At 40.7% G+C, this 17,095-nt stretch overlaps 1 protein-coding gene across 6 annotated transcripts in view; it reads right to left on the bottom strand.

The window, feature by feature from the left end:
- Positions 1-17,095, bottom strand: part of ARHGAP42 (Rho GTPase activating protein 42) — a 269,930-nt gene that overhangs the window by 151,726 nt on the left and 101,109 nt on the right. For 5 of the 6 annotated variants that reach the window (XR_004323064.1, XM_032488279.1, XM_006186189.3 and 2 more), the window contains exon 3: positions 6,002-6,063. Coding sequence is in view for 5 of the 6 variants with exons in the window: in XM_032488279.1 (XP_032344170.1) it covers positions 6,002-6,063 (62 nt within the window). In the remaining variant the exon portion in view is untranslated. Of the gene's footprint in view, positions 1-2,121; positions 2,253-6,001; positions 6,064-17,095 lie in introns of those variants that run through there. The other variant, XM_014560467.2, reaches the window with a different exon arrangement.

Below are 17,095 nucleotides of genomic sequence, written 5' to 3' on the forward strand. Positions count from 1 at the left end.
TACATAAAAGCACTCTGCACACTCTAAAAAACACAAATCAGTACTAGGACTATTACCGATAAAAAGTAAAAGCCACTAGCGTTGCGGTCATGCTGAATTGCGTGTGATCCGCCACCTCTCCGTTCCACCTCTTAGTATTTCAAATAACCGACAAACAGGGAAACCCTGGGAAGCCTCTGCAAGTCAATAAATGTGAAAATCAGAACCTTGTACATGGAGAACACTGAGATTTTTTTTTTTAATTTCAGGTGAAATCACTGTATAAAAATGTTGGTATGTAGGCCAGCCTACCTAAAGTTTGTTTCTAATAAAAGTTAACCTAAGACACACCAGACATGTAATTCATACTCATGCATGTGGAATGTTGACATACTGTGCTTTAGTTATCTGAGATCATAAAAGAAACTGGATTATTTCACAGACAATTGGACTCAAGCTTATAACAGCATCAATGCCAGAAACTCAGAGATTAATCAGTGTCACCTACGACCGCACACGTGCAACGCAAAAATTTATGGCAAATTTTCCACTAAACAAAGGAAAATCTTTCATCTTTCATCGAGAGAACTAGAGACATGTAATCTTCTCAACGTTTAAAACATTCTTCAGTTTCATGAATCCTTGGTTCAAAGAAGAAGTGAGGAAAGACTTCAGTGGGCTCTCAGATGCCAAAAGTTGATGAGGGAACTGTCAACGGACAGATGAATTAAGCTTGTGCTGAAATGTATGCCTGTTTGAATAGGATGAAGAAACTGGAAATTAATCTAATTTCAAAACTTACAATGCCTGTGCCTTTCCATAGTTTTTGTAAGATATTGAAATAATACACCTAAAGCACTTAATAGAGCATCTCATATACTATATTAACAAATGTGTTTTGCTACTGTTCTGCAATTTTCACTTAAAAAGTCTTACTTTGTGACATTATGTGTTATGTGAAGGCTCTGGGTTTAAACCCTTGGGTACCATTTATCACCATGTGCCTTTGAGTTGGGTCTTCTTTAAAATGGAGCTATTAACAGCATACACCTCAAAGGGCTGCTGTGCAGATTAAATTAGTTAAAAACATAAAGCAATTGGAGCAGAGCCTGGTGCCTTAAAAATGCTCAGGGTCAGCTGTCACCATCTACAGCAGCGCTTCACAGCGGAAATACAATGCAAACCACGTACCAATAACCTGTCTCAGGTGCTCAGTAGCCACAGGTGACTCACGTCCAGTGTAACGGACACCACAGGTACATTCTTCAAGTCTCTTAAGACTCATATAAGAGCCCCAAATCTTACATCAATAATCAACTAATTCATATTTCTGACACATTTTTTTCCTTTCTTAATAAAGATCTAGAACTATTTTGATTTTATCCCCTATTAACCCTTAGGTAGGACTGCCTATGCTTTAAAAAAAAAAAAACAAAATAAAACAAACAAAAAACATGTAACAGAGGAAAGCAGAGGGCTTCAATACTCTTACCAAGGAAGTGAATGTTAAGGTTACACATTTCCCGTTCCAATACCTCATCTCTTTTGTTGTCGTTGTTCCAAAGAAATACCCAGACACCTAGCCCATTTCAGGAAAGCACCTTCTTTGTCCAAGGATGAAAAAGACGAACATCAGCACTGAAGAGAAAGAATATAAATTCCCGGGAAACCTAAAGCAAAATCTGTAACTTACACAGGTCTGATGTGAATGTTAAATGTTGTGGGTGGTAACAGTAAAAAAAAAAAAAAAGTTTCTTACATTAATCAAAATGAAAACTATAAGAAATAAGTTCACCTGTATAAACTCTTCAAGATAAATATTAGCTTTAAAATATTACGAAGTTGTGGCTTCCTTAATTGGTGACACAGATTTTAAAAATCTACATTGCTATGCATACACACCCACACTCAAAACAAACAACACACATACCAAAAAAAAAAAATTTCGTTTTGTCAAAGTCAAGGTCTCAGAGGACCCAGGGCAGGGGTAGAGGGTAAACCAGACAATTTGGAGCCACTGGTCCACATCCAGGAAGTTTCTATTTATTACTGTCCTACATCTCTTCTAGAGTCAAGGGAATGAATGGGAAATAAAAGGGACTTTGAGCAAGCCACCCAAGCACGTTCTCCTGGTTCTCTTACTGATCGCAGTCTCCTCTGTTGATTCCAGCTCATCTCACCAAGCTCTGCACTCTGCGCCTCAGGGCCTGACCCTCCTACCTTTCCTCTTCCGTCTGCGCACAGACTGGGTGATCTCATACATTCCCACAGCTTTAAATACTCTCCACATGTTGACAACGTCTAAATTTGTATCTCCAGTTCCATCTGCTCCCCTGAACTCCAGACTCATATATCCAGCTGCTCCCTAGACAGGGCCACTTAGATACCCAGTAGGCATCTAAATAGATTCAAAATTAACTCTCTCTTCCCCACCTCCTCCTTCATCCCACTACAGGGCGACATACTCTGCTAGCCTGCTCTATTCCTCTTCTTGGCACTTTCCTCCATCAGACATAACTGGCTGAAATGTCTGTTTTCCCCCATAGCACGTAAGCTTCAGGAGAGCCAGTATTTCTGTTCTGACGCTGTACTCGACCAGGACCCATTTTCACATCACACAAATCTGTGTCCCCGTTCTCCAACAGCATGTCTTCCGTGCCTATCCTCCGGCCTGAAGCCGGCCTCCCGGCTGTTCTTGCCACGCACTATCCAGTGCCCTGGGTATTGTTAGAAAAACCTACGAAAACGTGGGCATTCATCTTTCCCTGACTTGTTTACAAGGTCTAACTTCAACTTCAGTGTCTTCCTCCCTGACCAGTAGTCCCTCTTCTCTTGTATAACCCGCGCCTGGCTGTTCTAAACTCCTTCTACAAACTCCTCTCACAGGCAGACGACCTGCTCCTTCCTAACACTTCATCGCCTGTCCAACCAGCCAGCTTCCCGCCCGAAGTTCTGTGTTTTAACCAGTCCTCTCTCCGTCCCCGCACAGAGGCGGACCTCTTCCCTGGGGCCTACAGGTGTCCCCTCAGGGCTGTAAGAACGTCCTTGTGACTCCTTTTCCTCCCGCATATTAAAACACTTTCCCATATTTTTTATACACTTTCTCAAATTATAGCCCATCCTAGTTGACATCACTCTCCTTCACTCTTTGCACAGGATGTGAATCGCTCAGCCCAGAACCATATACAGTTGGCCTCTAAACCACACAGTAGGTAGGGGTTCCTACCTCAGTGGAAAACTCGTGTATAACTGATAGTCGGCCCTCTGCGTCCACGGATTCAACCAACGGTGAATCATGTAGTACTTACTATTGAAAAAAATCTACATGTGCTTGGACCCATGCAGTTCAAACCCGTGTTGTTCCAGAGTCAACTGCATTCTCCTGGCTCCCATGCCATTTCTCTCTGACCACCCTTTCCCATCTTCACCATTAGCTCCTCTTCTGGGCCATAAGTATACACTCTACCCACGTCTCCCCCATGGAATTTAAACTTCTATTGCGTATGTACAAAGCACTTAAGAGTGTCGTCACCTCCACAGAAAAGCTTTCTCCGACCCCTCTAGAGAGGGTCAATCTCCCACAACGGCTCTTCTATACCTAGAACGGATCACACTGTGTGGCTGTCTCTCCGATGCTGGGACCAGACCTCTTGGTAGGCTCATGTTTCCACTGTAACTACAGTCACCTCTCTCCACAACATTTCTTCCTCACCCAGCCTGTCTCCCACACAGCCACCAAATTAATCTCTCCTCAATCCCAGGCTTCTATCCAAAACCTTCTAGCAATTTTCCCACTGCCTATAACAAACACCAAAACTTCTTTGCCCAGCCCTTAAACCCCACATATGCTCAAAATTACCAGTTAATCTTCTACTAGTACCTTCTGGGAACACACTTGCCTTATTCTACAAACATATTCAGAACTTCCTCCCACCTGTGGCCTCTGCTCAAGGTCACTTCCATGACTACCATGCCCTCCTTGTGTGATTCTCCCTTAGCTCAGGCAAGCTCACTATGAGTCAGGGCCACCTTAAGGGCACCCGTCTCGTGTGGAGAAATGGGATGCCACCTGCACTGTTGGTGGGAGCGTAGTTTGGCAGAGCCATTATGAAAAATATGGAGATTACTTGAAAAACTAAAAATAGACTTACCATATGATCCAGCAATCCCACTCCCAGGCATATATCTGGAGGAAACTCTAATTTGAAAAGATATATGCACCCCAGTGTTCACAGCAGCACTATTTACAACAGCCAAGACATGGCAACAACCTAAATGTCCATCGACTGATGACTGGATAAAGAAGTTGTGATGTATATACATAATGGAATACTACTCAGCCATAAAAAGATGAAATAATGCCACTGCAGCAACATAGATGGACCAGGAGATCAGCATATTAAGTGAAATAAGCCAGAAAGAGAAAGAAAAATACCATATTATATCACTTATACATGGAATCTAAAAAAATGACACAAATGAACTTATTTACAAAACAGAAAGACTCACAGACATAGAAAACAAACTTCTGGTTACCAGGGGGGAAAGGGGTGGGGGTGGAGGGATAAACTGGGAGTTTGGGACTTGCAGATACACACGACTATATATAAAATAAGATAAACAACAAGGTCCTACTGTATAACACAGGGAACTATATTCAATACCTTGTAATAGCCTATAATGAAAACGAATATGAAAATGAATATATTATATATGTAACTGAATTACTATGCTGTACATCAGAAATTAACACAACATTGTAAACCAACTATATTTCAATAAAAAATTAATTCACTAAAAAAGATTAAGAGCACCCCCCTCTAACTGCTGTCCGTCATCCATTGAGCAAAATGACCCCAAACTGTGCTGCACGCCTAGCACACTGAGCATTTAGCTTATGTGTATATATAATTCCCCAACAGAACGGTAAAGCCAGTGATATCAAAGCTGATGCTTTAAACGAGTCTGTAACCCTCACTGTAACTGATAACCAGCATCTTTACCACCATCGAGACATTTATTCATTATGTGCCAGGTGCTGTCATAAAATGTTTCTAACAATCCTGGGGAGTATATACTATTTTTCCATATACAAATGGGCAGCCTAGGTCACTGATAGGGGCCTTCACAGACTTTGAACACAATGGGCACAAAATTATATCTGTGAAGGGATACCAGTAACCATGCTTTCATACTATCGCATAAATTACTCTGTCGACCTAGAATGCTTTCCTCATTCTCTCCAGCCCAGCAAAATCCTCTGCGCCTTCAAGACTCAACTCAAATGTCACCTTTTCAAGAAAGTTTCCTGCTAACATCCTGGCAAAGCTAGCTATTCCTCCCGTGAACTGTTTTCAATACTTATATGTGTTTTTATTGTAACACTGAGATTATTTAGAAGTCTGCTCAGTTAGGTGGGTTTCTTAGTGGCAGCCCCGTTCAGTATTTTTAATTTTCAGAGCAATTAAACAGAAAGCAGAATGAACGTAATTTGACTGAACAAAGGAAATAAAAAGAAATGGTATATCTTATTAGTAATATTTGATAATCATAGTCACAAATCTTTTCTGTAGCATTCAATACATGTATCAAATTATAAAATCTGGTATGGCTAAGTCTAATTCAGAAGGTCTACTCCTTTTTTCAGTATGTCCAAACAAGCATTATTCTTCAAGACACTAATGAACTCATCTACAAGACAGAAACAGACTCGCAGACATAGTAAACACTTCTTATGGTTACTAGGGGGAAGGGGTGGGAAGGGATAAGTTCGGGAGTTCGAGATTTGCAAATATTAACTACTATATATAAGAACAGATAAAAAACAAATTTCTTCTGTATAGCACAGGGAACTATATTCAGTATCCTGTAATAACCTTGAATGAAAAACAATATGAAAATGAATATATGTATGTATATGCATGACTGGGACATTGTGCTGTACACCAGAAACTGACACATTGTAACTGACTATAATTTTTTTCAAAAAGCATTATTCTTAAGAAATGGGGAAGAGACTTACCAGTCTTCTCCTTTCTTCTTCTACTGCAATGAGTAGTCTTGCAAATTCTTTCAGTGACTGAGCTATTTAGAAGATAAATTAAAAAAAAATTAACCTTTTTACACTGCTAATATCTAATTGCACAAAAATAAACATTACAATAAAGATACTTATACATTTGTATATATTCTGTGGTTTTATGTTTTTATAAGCATCAAACAGTATATACAATAGGATTTCAGTGACTAACAGCTATAGATGAGAGATGTTTGTGTGCACCAAGTTGAAGTTTAGGACGTATCAAGTATAATAAATTTTCTTCAAGGGCCACTAGGGGTATTTAGGTTATATATTTAATAAATAAAGTTTACACATTAATAAATAAAATGTAGTATAGGAATCACTTCTAAACAGAATCCCACAAATAATAAAAAGTATATTAAATCTGCAAGAAGCAACAAATCCAGTATATTCAGAGGCACCAAATAGCAGCCAGTAATGCAAGGTCTCCCACGGACTTCATCCTGGAAGCTCAGCACTTACGGACACTTGAAAACAGGTTCCGTATTCTGTATTTCTCTCTTACCCAAGGCATTTTAGACCTTTGCTGGTCAGAGTGGTCAGAAGGACCACCAGCATCAGCATTTGGGGAGCCTGTTAGAAATAGAGATTCTTAGGTTTCATCCCAGAATCTACATTTTTAACACACTCCCCAGGTGATCCCTTTGCCCATTAGGGCTGAAAAGCACTGCTTTAGAAAACTATCTGCACCTATATTGTGGCTTGGGGAAAGGATCAAGTATTCAGAAACTCTAGGAGGACAAACCAAAACATAAACAAGTAGGGAATTACAGGAACATATTCTTAAAAATTGCACAGTGCCCCACAGCAATTGTGAAAGTGATTCATCCACATGAACTTCTGTACCTTATCCTGAATACGAATGATTAACTAAAGTCGGAATGTCTGGATTATAAAACCAACAAAACAAACAAGGTGAATGCAACATCACTTTGATTTAAGCCTTGAACCCTCCCTTCTACGTCCTTATTCCTCAGGCTCCCACCTCTTCCTTCGCCAAGACATCCTGTGAGACCAGAAGTCCAGGGGAGTCTGGCTCGAAGTCTACAATAGAGGCAGGTGAGTGAGAACAGCAAAATCAAAAGTCTCACCAACAAAACTTATTAAGGAAGAGGGAGAATGTTTTCCAAACAAGAATTTAAAATTACAATCTAGGAATTTTTTTTCTCTTTGTTCAGAACTACTAGGTTTACACTAATGAAGCTGGTTTGAAATGCTATTCCTATGATACTTCACACTGTATTTCATTCAGTTACCAAAACAGAAATCAAATGACTACCTGGGAGACTCAGATTAATCTGATAAACACATGAATGCCCACAGAGTAAGTGTAATTTTTTTTAACTGTTTGTTTAGAGAATGTGACTTTAATTTCTGCAAAAATAACTATCCACACTACAATCCAACCCAGTTTTGACAACAGTAAGTTGAAGAGACTAACATTTTCCAAATACATAGAAGATTTTAACTGGGGTGTGCAAAAATAGCATATTATATTTTTGTGCTTTTGTTAAAAAAAGAATCCAATCACCATTCTGGAGGCGATCTACTGACACTGAAGATCTGCTGATGAGCCTGGAAAAAAACTCAACAAAACTTTGGATGATGGAAGGTAATGTGAACATGCCTACAGAGAAAGAAGCCAAGAAGTACGTCAGTTTGGGCTACAGAAACTGGCGAGACAGCACGTACTCCTGAGGCGAGAAAATAAGGGCAGATGTAGACTAGTTGGAAGTCTGTATAAGAAGCACTTTTACCCCAGATTTTTAACTCAAGGCCTCCCAATCTTTTCAATAAATACAAAAAAAAAAAAGAGAGAGAGAAAAATCTTACTCTCATATGCTTCCTTTTATCAGAAGCCATGGGTTAACGCACTCTTAACAAACCATGGGAACAAAGCAAGAGGATGAATTTTGGAAAAGCAAAGAAGCAAACGGAATTCACAGGACAACACAGAACTATTCCAGGACAACAGTTGTACCAAAGGTCCAGAGAGGCTCTTGTCTAAACTAGAGCAAGAGGTTAGAAATTCCAGGAAATGTCTCCAGACAAAGAAAGATGGAATTCATCAATATCCTGATGTGTCTAAATGCAGTAAGAGAAAATTTACATTCCTTTTTTTTTTTTTTTTTAAGAAAACTCAAAGGCAAGTATGGTCAGTGATCAAAAATATTTGGGAGAAAGAAATTCCAGAAAATTCCAAAAAGCAAAACTTGAATTTGCAGCATGTTAGCCAACACGGACATAGCATTTACGTTGTATTAGGTATTGTAAGTCATCTAGAGATGACTGAAAGCAATACAGGAGGATGTGCAAACGTTATATGCAAATACTGCATGATTTCACACAAGGGATTTGAGCGTTCGTGGATTCTGGAACCAATCTCCTGCAGACATGAAGGGACAACTGTGTTAACTCTCGGAAAAACAAAGTTCTACAACTAACACAAAATGATTAAAATAACTGAGTCATGAGTAATATGTACAAAGTCACTGAAAGACAAATATTAAAAATTAAGTTAATTTTGCCAAAATTAAGTTTTAACTCTCTTGAGAGAAGGGGAAAGCAGTATGTAAGATAGTATGAACTGAAGACATAGTGTGACAACAGTATGAAGTGAAAAAAAGATGGTAACTAACACTGGGGGGAAAAAAAAAGAAGTAAAGGTAATCACAGTCTGGAAAGAAACAGAAGAATGGCTAAAAGTTCAGAGTGGTCTTTCTGGGGAATTAAGTGGCAGGGACTGGTAGAAAAGGAGATTGTTAGTTTCTAAGCCTGAAAAAAAAAAAAACCTCTAAGTTTATAAATAAATAAAAATAAAACATCCTATAAATGCTTTATTTTCCTACCAGCCTACTTCCTGGGAGGGCACAGATCACATACTAACTTTCTCAAAGGGTTAAATAAGTATCTAGCACACACAAGCCTAGCAACAGGTGTCTCTGGAATAAAGGAGCCCATACACCAGAACCTCCCACGTGGTCACCCAGGAAAGGCGCACTGGCCCGCACAGCAGCGCCCCTAGCGGTCCCAGGGAGCATTGTACTGTGATGACTTGGAAGGCCCCAGGCTTCCTCGCGGTAACCACACCCCAACGGCACACTGCGGAGTTGCCTTTAATCGGATTTTTGTCACAAGGAAGGAAACTCAGGCTCTCGTTTCGCGGCTGTGCTTCTTTGTCCAAAACCAAATGATGCTGTTTTCTGCTTTACTTGGATGGTTTTCTGGTCTGTTCCCCATACAAATACTATTTATAGACTCAGTACAATAATAGTAGATGATAATGAGAGTATCTGAGGAGAAATTTTAACATGTGAAAGCAACCGCACGTCTGGTTCCTCGCAAAAAAAAACCTCTCTCCCTCCAGCGGTTTTCTGGGTTTGCCCCAATTTGACAAGAATTTCTGTTCCCTCTTTTCCTTTGGTCAATTCTTTGGGGAAATGACTTCAAAAAAACTAAAATTGTTCTCTTTAACTGTCACAGCCTCAGGTCTATAAAAGTATACTATGCTTCTTGGTCCAAATGAAGATCTCAGGTTCATCATTTGTTCTGGAAGGAAACAAACAGTCGAAAACAACAAATATTTATCTCATGGATTAGTGACAGCGGCCTACTAACTTTTTAAATCTATAGCTAATGTTTTTCCCGAAGTTTTTTTCTTTCATAATGACGCCAAAGTATCACATTAATAGTCTCCTAAGCACAGTGTAACACAGAAAGAAAACAGGAATTAACAGTGCAATAAGGCCAGGAGAAAATAACTCAAGATATCACATAAATTGTGTTTTAGGAGAAAGGGCAGATGGACAGCCAGTCGCTCCCCTGCCTGCCCCACCCTCGAAGTCTAACAGGCACCTGGGATGCAGAGCAGACAGACCCACTGCCGAGGGTACCCACCAACACTCTAGAGATCAGAAGCCAGCAGCGGAATCTGCTGGGGGGGCCACAAATGCCTTAAGAGACCATGAAAACTATTCTCCACCAGACCCTGGGCACAAAACATATACCAAATGACTCCCCCAGCACCCATCACAGAGCCTTACACCAAACAGCTACTGATTTTGTGACCGTTTAAGCCATTTTTCTGAGACTTTCCTTAAGCAAAATCTGAAAGTATTTTTTTATTACATGCAAATTTCTGATACCCAAATATTTTCTCTTAGAATCAAATATTTGTGATGTTCCATATTTCATTTTTTAATATTAACATTTACCAAGTAAAATCCATTGCATTATCTGATGGAGAAGGGGGAGGTCCAGATGAACAGTGACTGTAACAGCTGCTTCTGCAATTATAGACTTTGACCCTACCTGGGTGGTACGACAGGAGTTTGATTTAGTGAGAGTAATATTCCAAAAACGTCATTACTACACAGTAGTGGACTTCCAACAGATAAATTTAACAATACATTCCCACAGTCCATCTGCTCTATAAGGAGAAACACATCAGCTCTTATTCTAGACTTCATAAGATATTATGAAATGGACAGGCCAGATAATTTGGAAAATTGTTAGCTCTCCACATTCTTGCCACCTGCATGAAACTTTCCTGGCTGTATTCACCCATAATAATCTTTCCCCTTCCTGACCATCTGGACCATGAGATTACTGGAGAACAATCAAAATATAGTTTTACATATAAATTTTAACGTTCCAAAAAATTACTGAGGTCGAGAATGCTGCTATAGGTTCCCTTTTTATCTCCACAATGTGAAATTGGAAAAACACTCTTGGAACAAAAGAAATCTATAATTCAGATGCTTTTATGACAGGTCCCAAGAGTATAAACATTCACAAAGACAACCACTGGATTATACCTAGACGATGAGGAAACACGATAATGGCTTCTATATTTACCAACATCATAAATTCTGAAACATTCCTAAACTGTCTAAAATATCTCTCCTCGGTGGGGAGGGTAGAGCTCAGTGGTAGAGCGCATGCCTAGCAAGCATGAGGTCCCAGGTTCAATCCCCAGTACCTTCATTTAAAAAAAATAAGAAAATAAATAAAGTTACCTCCCTCCCAAAATAATAAATATTTTAAAATAAAATAAAATATCTATCCTCTAACAATCTTTTCAGCAGGCTTAAATTCACCTTATTATTTTTGATGGTGGATACCTGTTTAGTGTCTGGAAGTAGGAATGAGTGAGAATAAAGAAAATTACTCACTGTTCATTGTTGACATAACTACGCTCCCTTAAGTACTAAGCTTTATATACTATTAAATGTTTCAACAATTAAAAAGCTTGGCTTTACAGATTTCACAACTAGAAGAATTGAAAAAGCATGACCCTTTTGCATCTAACCACTTATATCATACTCAGACAATGATGTGTTAAGAATTTCTCCTAGGAGTCTCTCCTCAAACCTAAATAGCATAAACACATACTCAAAAAAAAAAAAAAAAGTACAGCTCACAAATTCAGTGACATATACAATTATGTCAAAAACAATTTTTTTTTATTTTGTTAGAGTGAGCAAATCACATATGAAGTTCAGATATGCTAAAAGAAAAGTTCAGATATGCTGAGGAATAGGGAGGAACTGGGTTAGCAGTAGGATTTAGACTCGGTTAAATCTCAAGGAAAACGTGAAAACCTGTAAACGCCTATAAAAGCCAGGTTGAACCCATGCAATCATCGTTTATAAGTCCTGATGACGCCCCAACACCTTACTTTTCTATTGGGTGTGAGTTTGTCAAGCTTTTTCTCATGTCCTTCTGGCACTGACTTTTCAAGGCAGAAAAACATCAGTACTTAACTAAGGGTATGAGCCAGGGCAGGTAAATCTGCCATGTCCTTCCAGGACACGAGGAGAAAAATTAGAGTAGAATCAACCTACACAGCCAGGGGGACACCAGCACTAATTACACTACAAAGCATGCAGTGATCTAGCACAGTATCACGTCGCCAGTTCGTGCCTGGAACCCCCACCGAGGGAGTTTTAATTCTCTGAACACTTAAAAGATCAAAGAGAGCATAGTGGCTGAAGGACCTGATGGAAAGTTTTAGTTCAGAAACAATTTAACCCATCAACAGAGCAAGCAGCAGGGTCAGCGTGTGGTAGCGGTATGGCAGCATAATAAATACTCTGTCTGCAAAACAGACAGAGTGATGCAGAAACTGACACCAACTCTCCCACCAGGCTCTGCGAGTCTTTGGTAACAATTAACACCCCTCCTGATGGGCTGTCCGCTCTGTCTGCAATCCCGGCAGTTGTTTGCAGCCACAAACTCTGGTTATTATTTTCTGGGGGCCAAAACATCAAGTAAGATTTTTCCACTCCATTTGTGGCTTCAAGCTCCATGGATGTCTCGTTGCAAAGCCAATAAATTGCTTCCTAAACCAACAGAAAAAAAGGTCACAAGTCCCCTGCCGAATGCTGGCAGGTCACTGTAGTACACCCTAGTCCTCAAAGGTACTGATCTTTCTCCTAGCAGTTGCTCAGGCCTGTGGAATCCAGGTCTCACAAAAACGCATGCGATTTTAGTCTTCTTTGACGTAACTCTACTGGGTTCTCCACAATGTTCTCCAGGTGCTCAGTCTTTTATTTTAACTGCCAAACAAATCAAAAAGCAAGATTAATCTTGAAAACAAGCCCCTGAAAACTTGCATGTCAATTCTCCTTTTATAGCCTACCAAGCTCATCCTTGTATGGCACTGTATTCAAGTGAATTAGGTAAATATAAGATATATCAAGTTGGTAAAGCATATTAGATACTGTTTTCATAATAAAAAGTTAATATTATAGTACAGCTTTCTAATTAAGCACTAGAGAACAATAAGAAAGGCACAGCCTACAAATGAAAACAGTCATAAAATTAAACCTTTATCCAGACGATCAGGTACGCTGCCCAGAGCTGGGAGCTGCCTTGTCTCTGCTTCATCACTTATTCTGTATCTCCATCAGCTGGGCCACAACTGGTCCATTCAGTGCTCAGATGCCAATGCGGATTCTGAACAGGACACACGGACAGAATCCCCACTTTGGAATCTACTGGCTTAATATCGAGTGATTTCTCTCCGTTTTCTCTTGTTCCTGTTTATCCTCTAACCATTCTACTCAGACTCTCTGCGGGAGTTATAACCTGTAATATAGTCTCCTTTCAAATTCCCAACTCCTGTTCTAGTGCCTCCCCCGAAAACCTGGGTCCCCAGGCACGAACCTGTGTTCTGCCTTAATGTGCTCTGTCAATGTGGGTCCCAACATTGACCACCACGCACTTCTGGGCTGAGATTCAGAACTTGTGGCCAAACTGTCAATCTTTCACTCCTTTCTGGTCTAACTAGAGACTCAGTCTGGTTTTTCTTTTTCCTTTTTTTTTTTAACATTTTTTATTGATTTATAATCATTTTACAATGTTGTGTCGAATTCCAGTGTTCAGCACAATTTTTCAGTTATTCATGGACATATACACACTCATTGTCACATTTTTTTCTCTGTGAGTTATCATAACATTTGTGTATATTTCCCTGTGCTATACAGTGTAGTCTATTCTACAATTCTACAAGCCACTCCTACTGCTAGTGACACGGATTAAGACACCTACTAGAATTGAGGAGAATATTACTCCAAGATAAAAGTCACAATGGATGCAGAGAAGTAATTCTAGGCTTAAGTCTAATGACTTTCCTTCATATACTCTCTCTGAACAGAGATAGGACCTTTTAGTAATAACTGCTTTGAAACTGCCGGATTACAAGGTAGTTCTAACATTCTCTCTGTAGCTATAGATACAGATACAGATACAGATACAGATACAGATACAGATACAGATACAGACAGGGCTCGTTACGTTAGATAGATATAAAATATACAACAATTCACATAAGGCCAAAATGTGCCAAATGAATACACACAAATGTAGAAAGGCAGCCTTTCAACTTTACACAATTCCAAAACTAGACTCCAGGTGGTTCCTCCCAAGACTTCATCACTACTCACCACTACTTCAAATGAATTTCATCAGAATTATAGTAAAGACTTTTTTTTTAAATATGAGATTTTGTGTTGATCCAGTAAGCATTATTGTGCCTAACAGAGTCTGCAAGTCACATGTATTTACTGTTTTCTTTCCAAGCATATACGTTGGTTAGAAAATGAAGAACTGTGCTATTCTGACGTTGCCTTGTTCAGGGGTTTGGTTTGGTTTGGTTTGGTGGTGTTTGACCTGTTTTCCAAAGCCACAACAACTCCTCATTCAGAAATCATTTTCCCAAGATGTACATCTCTCACACTCTGGAGCAGCTCTACTGAGAGGTGAGGTGAACTGTCTAATTTAATGCCCACATCACGATAGGAGGTCCTGAAGTCGGTGTTACCTCCACTCCACAGATGAGAAAAAGAAAGTCAGCCAGCTGGAGTAGCCCGCCCCATGCTCTCACAGCTAGTTGTAAGTGGAGAAGCAAGTATTTGGTCTTGACTGTTTGATTCCAAAGTCTAGTCTCTCGCAGCAAACCACCCCTGCCAGAGGAGGGGGTGGGCAGATAAAAGGCAGTGCCAGCCTACTACCCTGCTACATTACAGGAAAAGAACAGGCTTATCGTCTTGAAAGGCAAACAGAGCCAGAGCTATTTGTGCGCCAAGGATACCCAGGCGCCAAGTGGCCTGCCTTAAAGGGAACGGTCAGTTATGTGCTGCTGACAAACAACCATTTACACCGAGTACACCGCCCCCATCCTTACGGCCATCAGGAACTGACCTCCCAGCACGCCTTCACATTCCACAAAGACTGAAGCAACCCATCCACACTCCTCCCCAGCGGCACCCAATCCCCCGGCCACCACCCTACTGAGCTTCCACATCCGCCTCCTCGTCCAATACGCAGCTTCTCTTTTCCACAACCTCTTAACCTCCAGCGACCTCCCCTCTGCTGTATCTCACACACCCACGAGGACACTCAGAGTTCAGGCCATCTCACCCCTCTGCTTCTGCTGCCTGGCAGTCCTTTCATCCGACTCTAGTTTCCTCCCCATCTTACTTCCCACAGTAGCTATCCAAAAAGAATTTTCTCCTTTCTCAAGAGCCCAGCCCCAAACTTCCCTCACTCACACCAGATGGCCTGGCCTCCTGCTGCTGTGAGGGAAGTTCAAGACCCTCCAATCAACATGGTCTTTATTCATTCTCTTCGACTTGCCTGTCTCAGAGAAGGCACCCTCTTCCTCTAAAAGGCTAACAACTCCCCAGGAAGCTTCTCATCTCACCCTTTCCCATCTCTAGCTACATTTTTCTCTCTCTCTCCTTTTCTCTTATCCCCACCATCACTCTTCCCTCCTCACAAGCCAGCTCTCCTTCTCCAGGTCTACAAGCTCACTCCAGTGGCCTCCCATCCTCACGAAGGAGGAAGAGCAGGACGACATGGGGGTGGGGAGGGGAGGAGCCCGGATACGTGCACCCACATTACGCATCGCTCTTTAAGCCTCACACTACCCTACAAGGCACCCAGAAATAAAACACCCAAATCATCTACCACCACTCTCCTATTTTTCAAATAATGAAACAGAAATTTAACAGAGGTTAAATAATATGCCAGGTCATGGAGCTAATGGCTCCCAGAGCTAAACTTTGAACTCAAATTAGCTCACCTGAAATGTACACACTCTCTCACTCCCCAAACATAATCCCACAACCCCAACTCACTATTCTAAGTTTAACAAATCCAATTATACATCCTGGGAATTTCTACTAGAAGTTTTGCCTGCATCTCAAAACTTAACACGTACCAAAACTTAACTCATAATTTGGCTCTACCCCCAGCAACCCAGGCCACATATAAAGACACAAAGGGGCTCATAACACCATTCTCCTACTAACGTAAGTGATGGATTATCCTCAGCCCTTCCTTCCAAACACTCAAACAGCACTGGTGATCTCTCTCCTCTCCCCTTCCTCCATGCACATGGAATGGTACCACTTCATCTCTGCAGGACCATTGCAGTTATTGGATTCCGAGCTCCCACAGCTCCAAATGACCATATGTACTAATGGTCAGAATCAAATTCCTAAAGAGCACCTCTGATTACATCATTATTCAACTCAAAACCCTGGATAAGTAAGTAAAGTCCAAACTCCATATTGCAAGTGACTTGGGACTCCATGATGTGGCCACAGGTAACTTTCCAACTAGGTATGTTCGCCTGAGATGCTACCACTTCTAATCTCTAACTTACGACTTTGAAATGACTAGACATCCCTACAGTATCCCATTTCCATGTCTTTCTTTTAACTGCATTCCCTACACTGTATCTTACCTAGACATTAGGATCCAGCTCAGATAACACCCACCATCTGAGCATCCTCTGATGTCTCTTCAGCTCTGATGCTCATAGCATTTCTGTTTGTGCTGCTGTATCTAAAGCCCTTAGCACAGTCTCCTGAGCATTACAGTGACTGTATCACAATGCTGTTTTTTGACTCCCTTCTATTTCATAAGCCTAATGAGGATACAAGACCTTATTCACGTTTGCAAGTATCAAATTGCCCATAAGGTTCTTTGCGTTGGGAAGACATCCATTATCAGCAGGGAATTCTAGAGAATCCAAAGTCTATACGAACAAGAACTGAGTCACATCTTGCATGTGATTTTAATTTGAAAAGCTAATTTTTTTTTCTTCCATTTCTGAGAAACCTTCACAACATCTAGACTGGCCCATGGACGCCAGATTTCATTCTCAGGGTACATGTATCAATTTGTTCTACTAAACCAACCCTTTTTTTCAGGCTTTGAAAGAAAATGTGGCAACAAATGACCAGGTGTCCCGCAAACACATGGGTTCTACAGCTTTAGTGGCTCCGCTGGCAAAATGCGGGGCATCCGGGCTCTGGTGACCTGAGAAGCACACCTCTGGACCGACTTTTTCCCAGTTTCAATACCTTCCCCAGCTGCGCCTGCTCCCTCGGGATAAAGCACAGGTAGACTGTTGAGTAATGGTTTTCCCCAGGCTGTATCAGACACCAAGGATCTCCAAAAAATTAAAGGCTCCTGAAGTATGAACCCAGGGGATTCGTCTTAGTTCAGGGGTCTAGGGTG

The sequence above is a fragment of the Camelus ferus genome, chromosome 10, assembly GCF_009834535.1.
Source record: "Camelus ferus isolate YT-003-E chromosome 10, BCGSAC_Cfer_1.0, whole genome shotgun sequence".
Classification (NCBI taxonomy): domain Eukaryota; kingdom Metazoa; phylum Chordata; class Mammalia; order Artiodactyla; family Camelidae; genus Camelus; species Camelus ferus.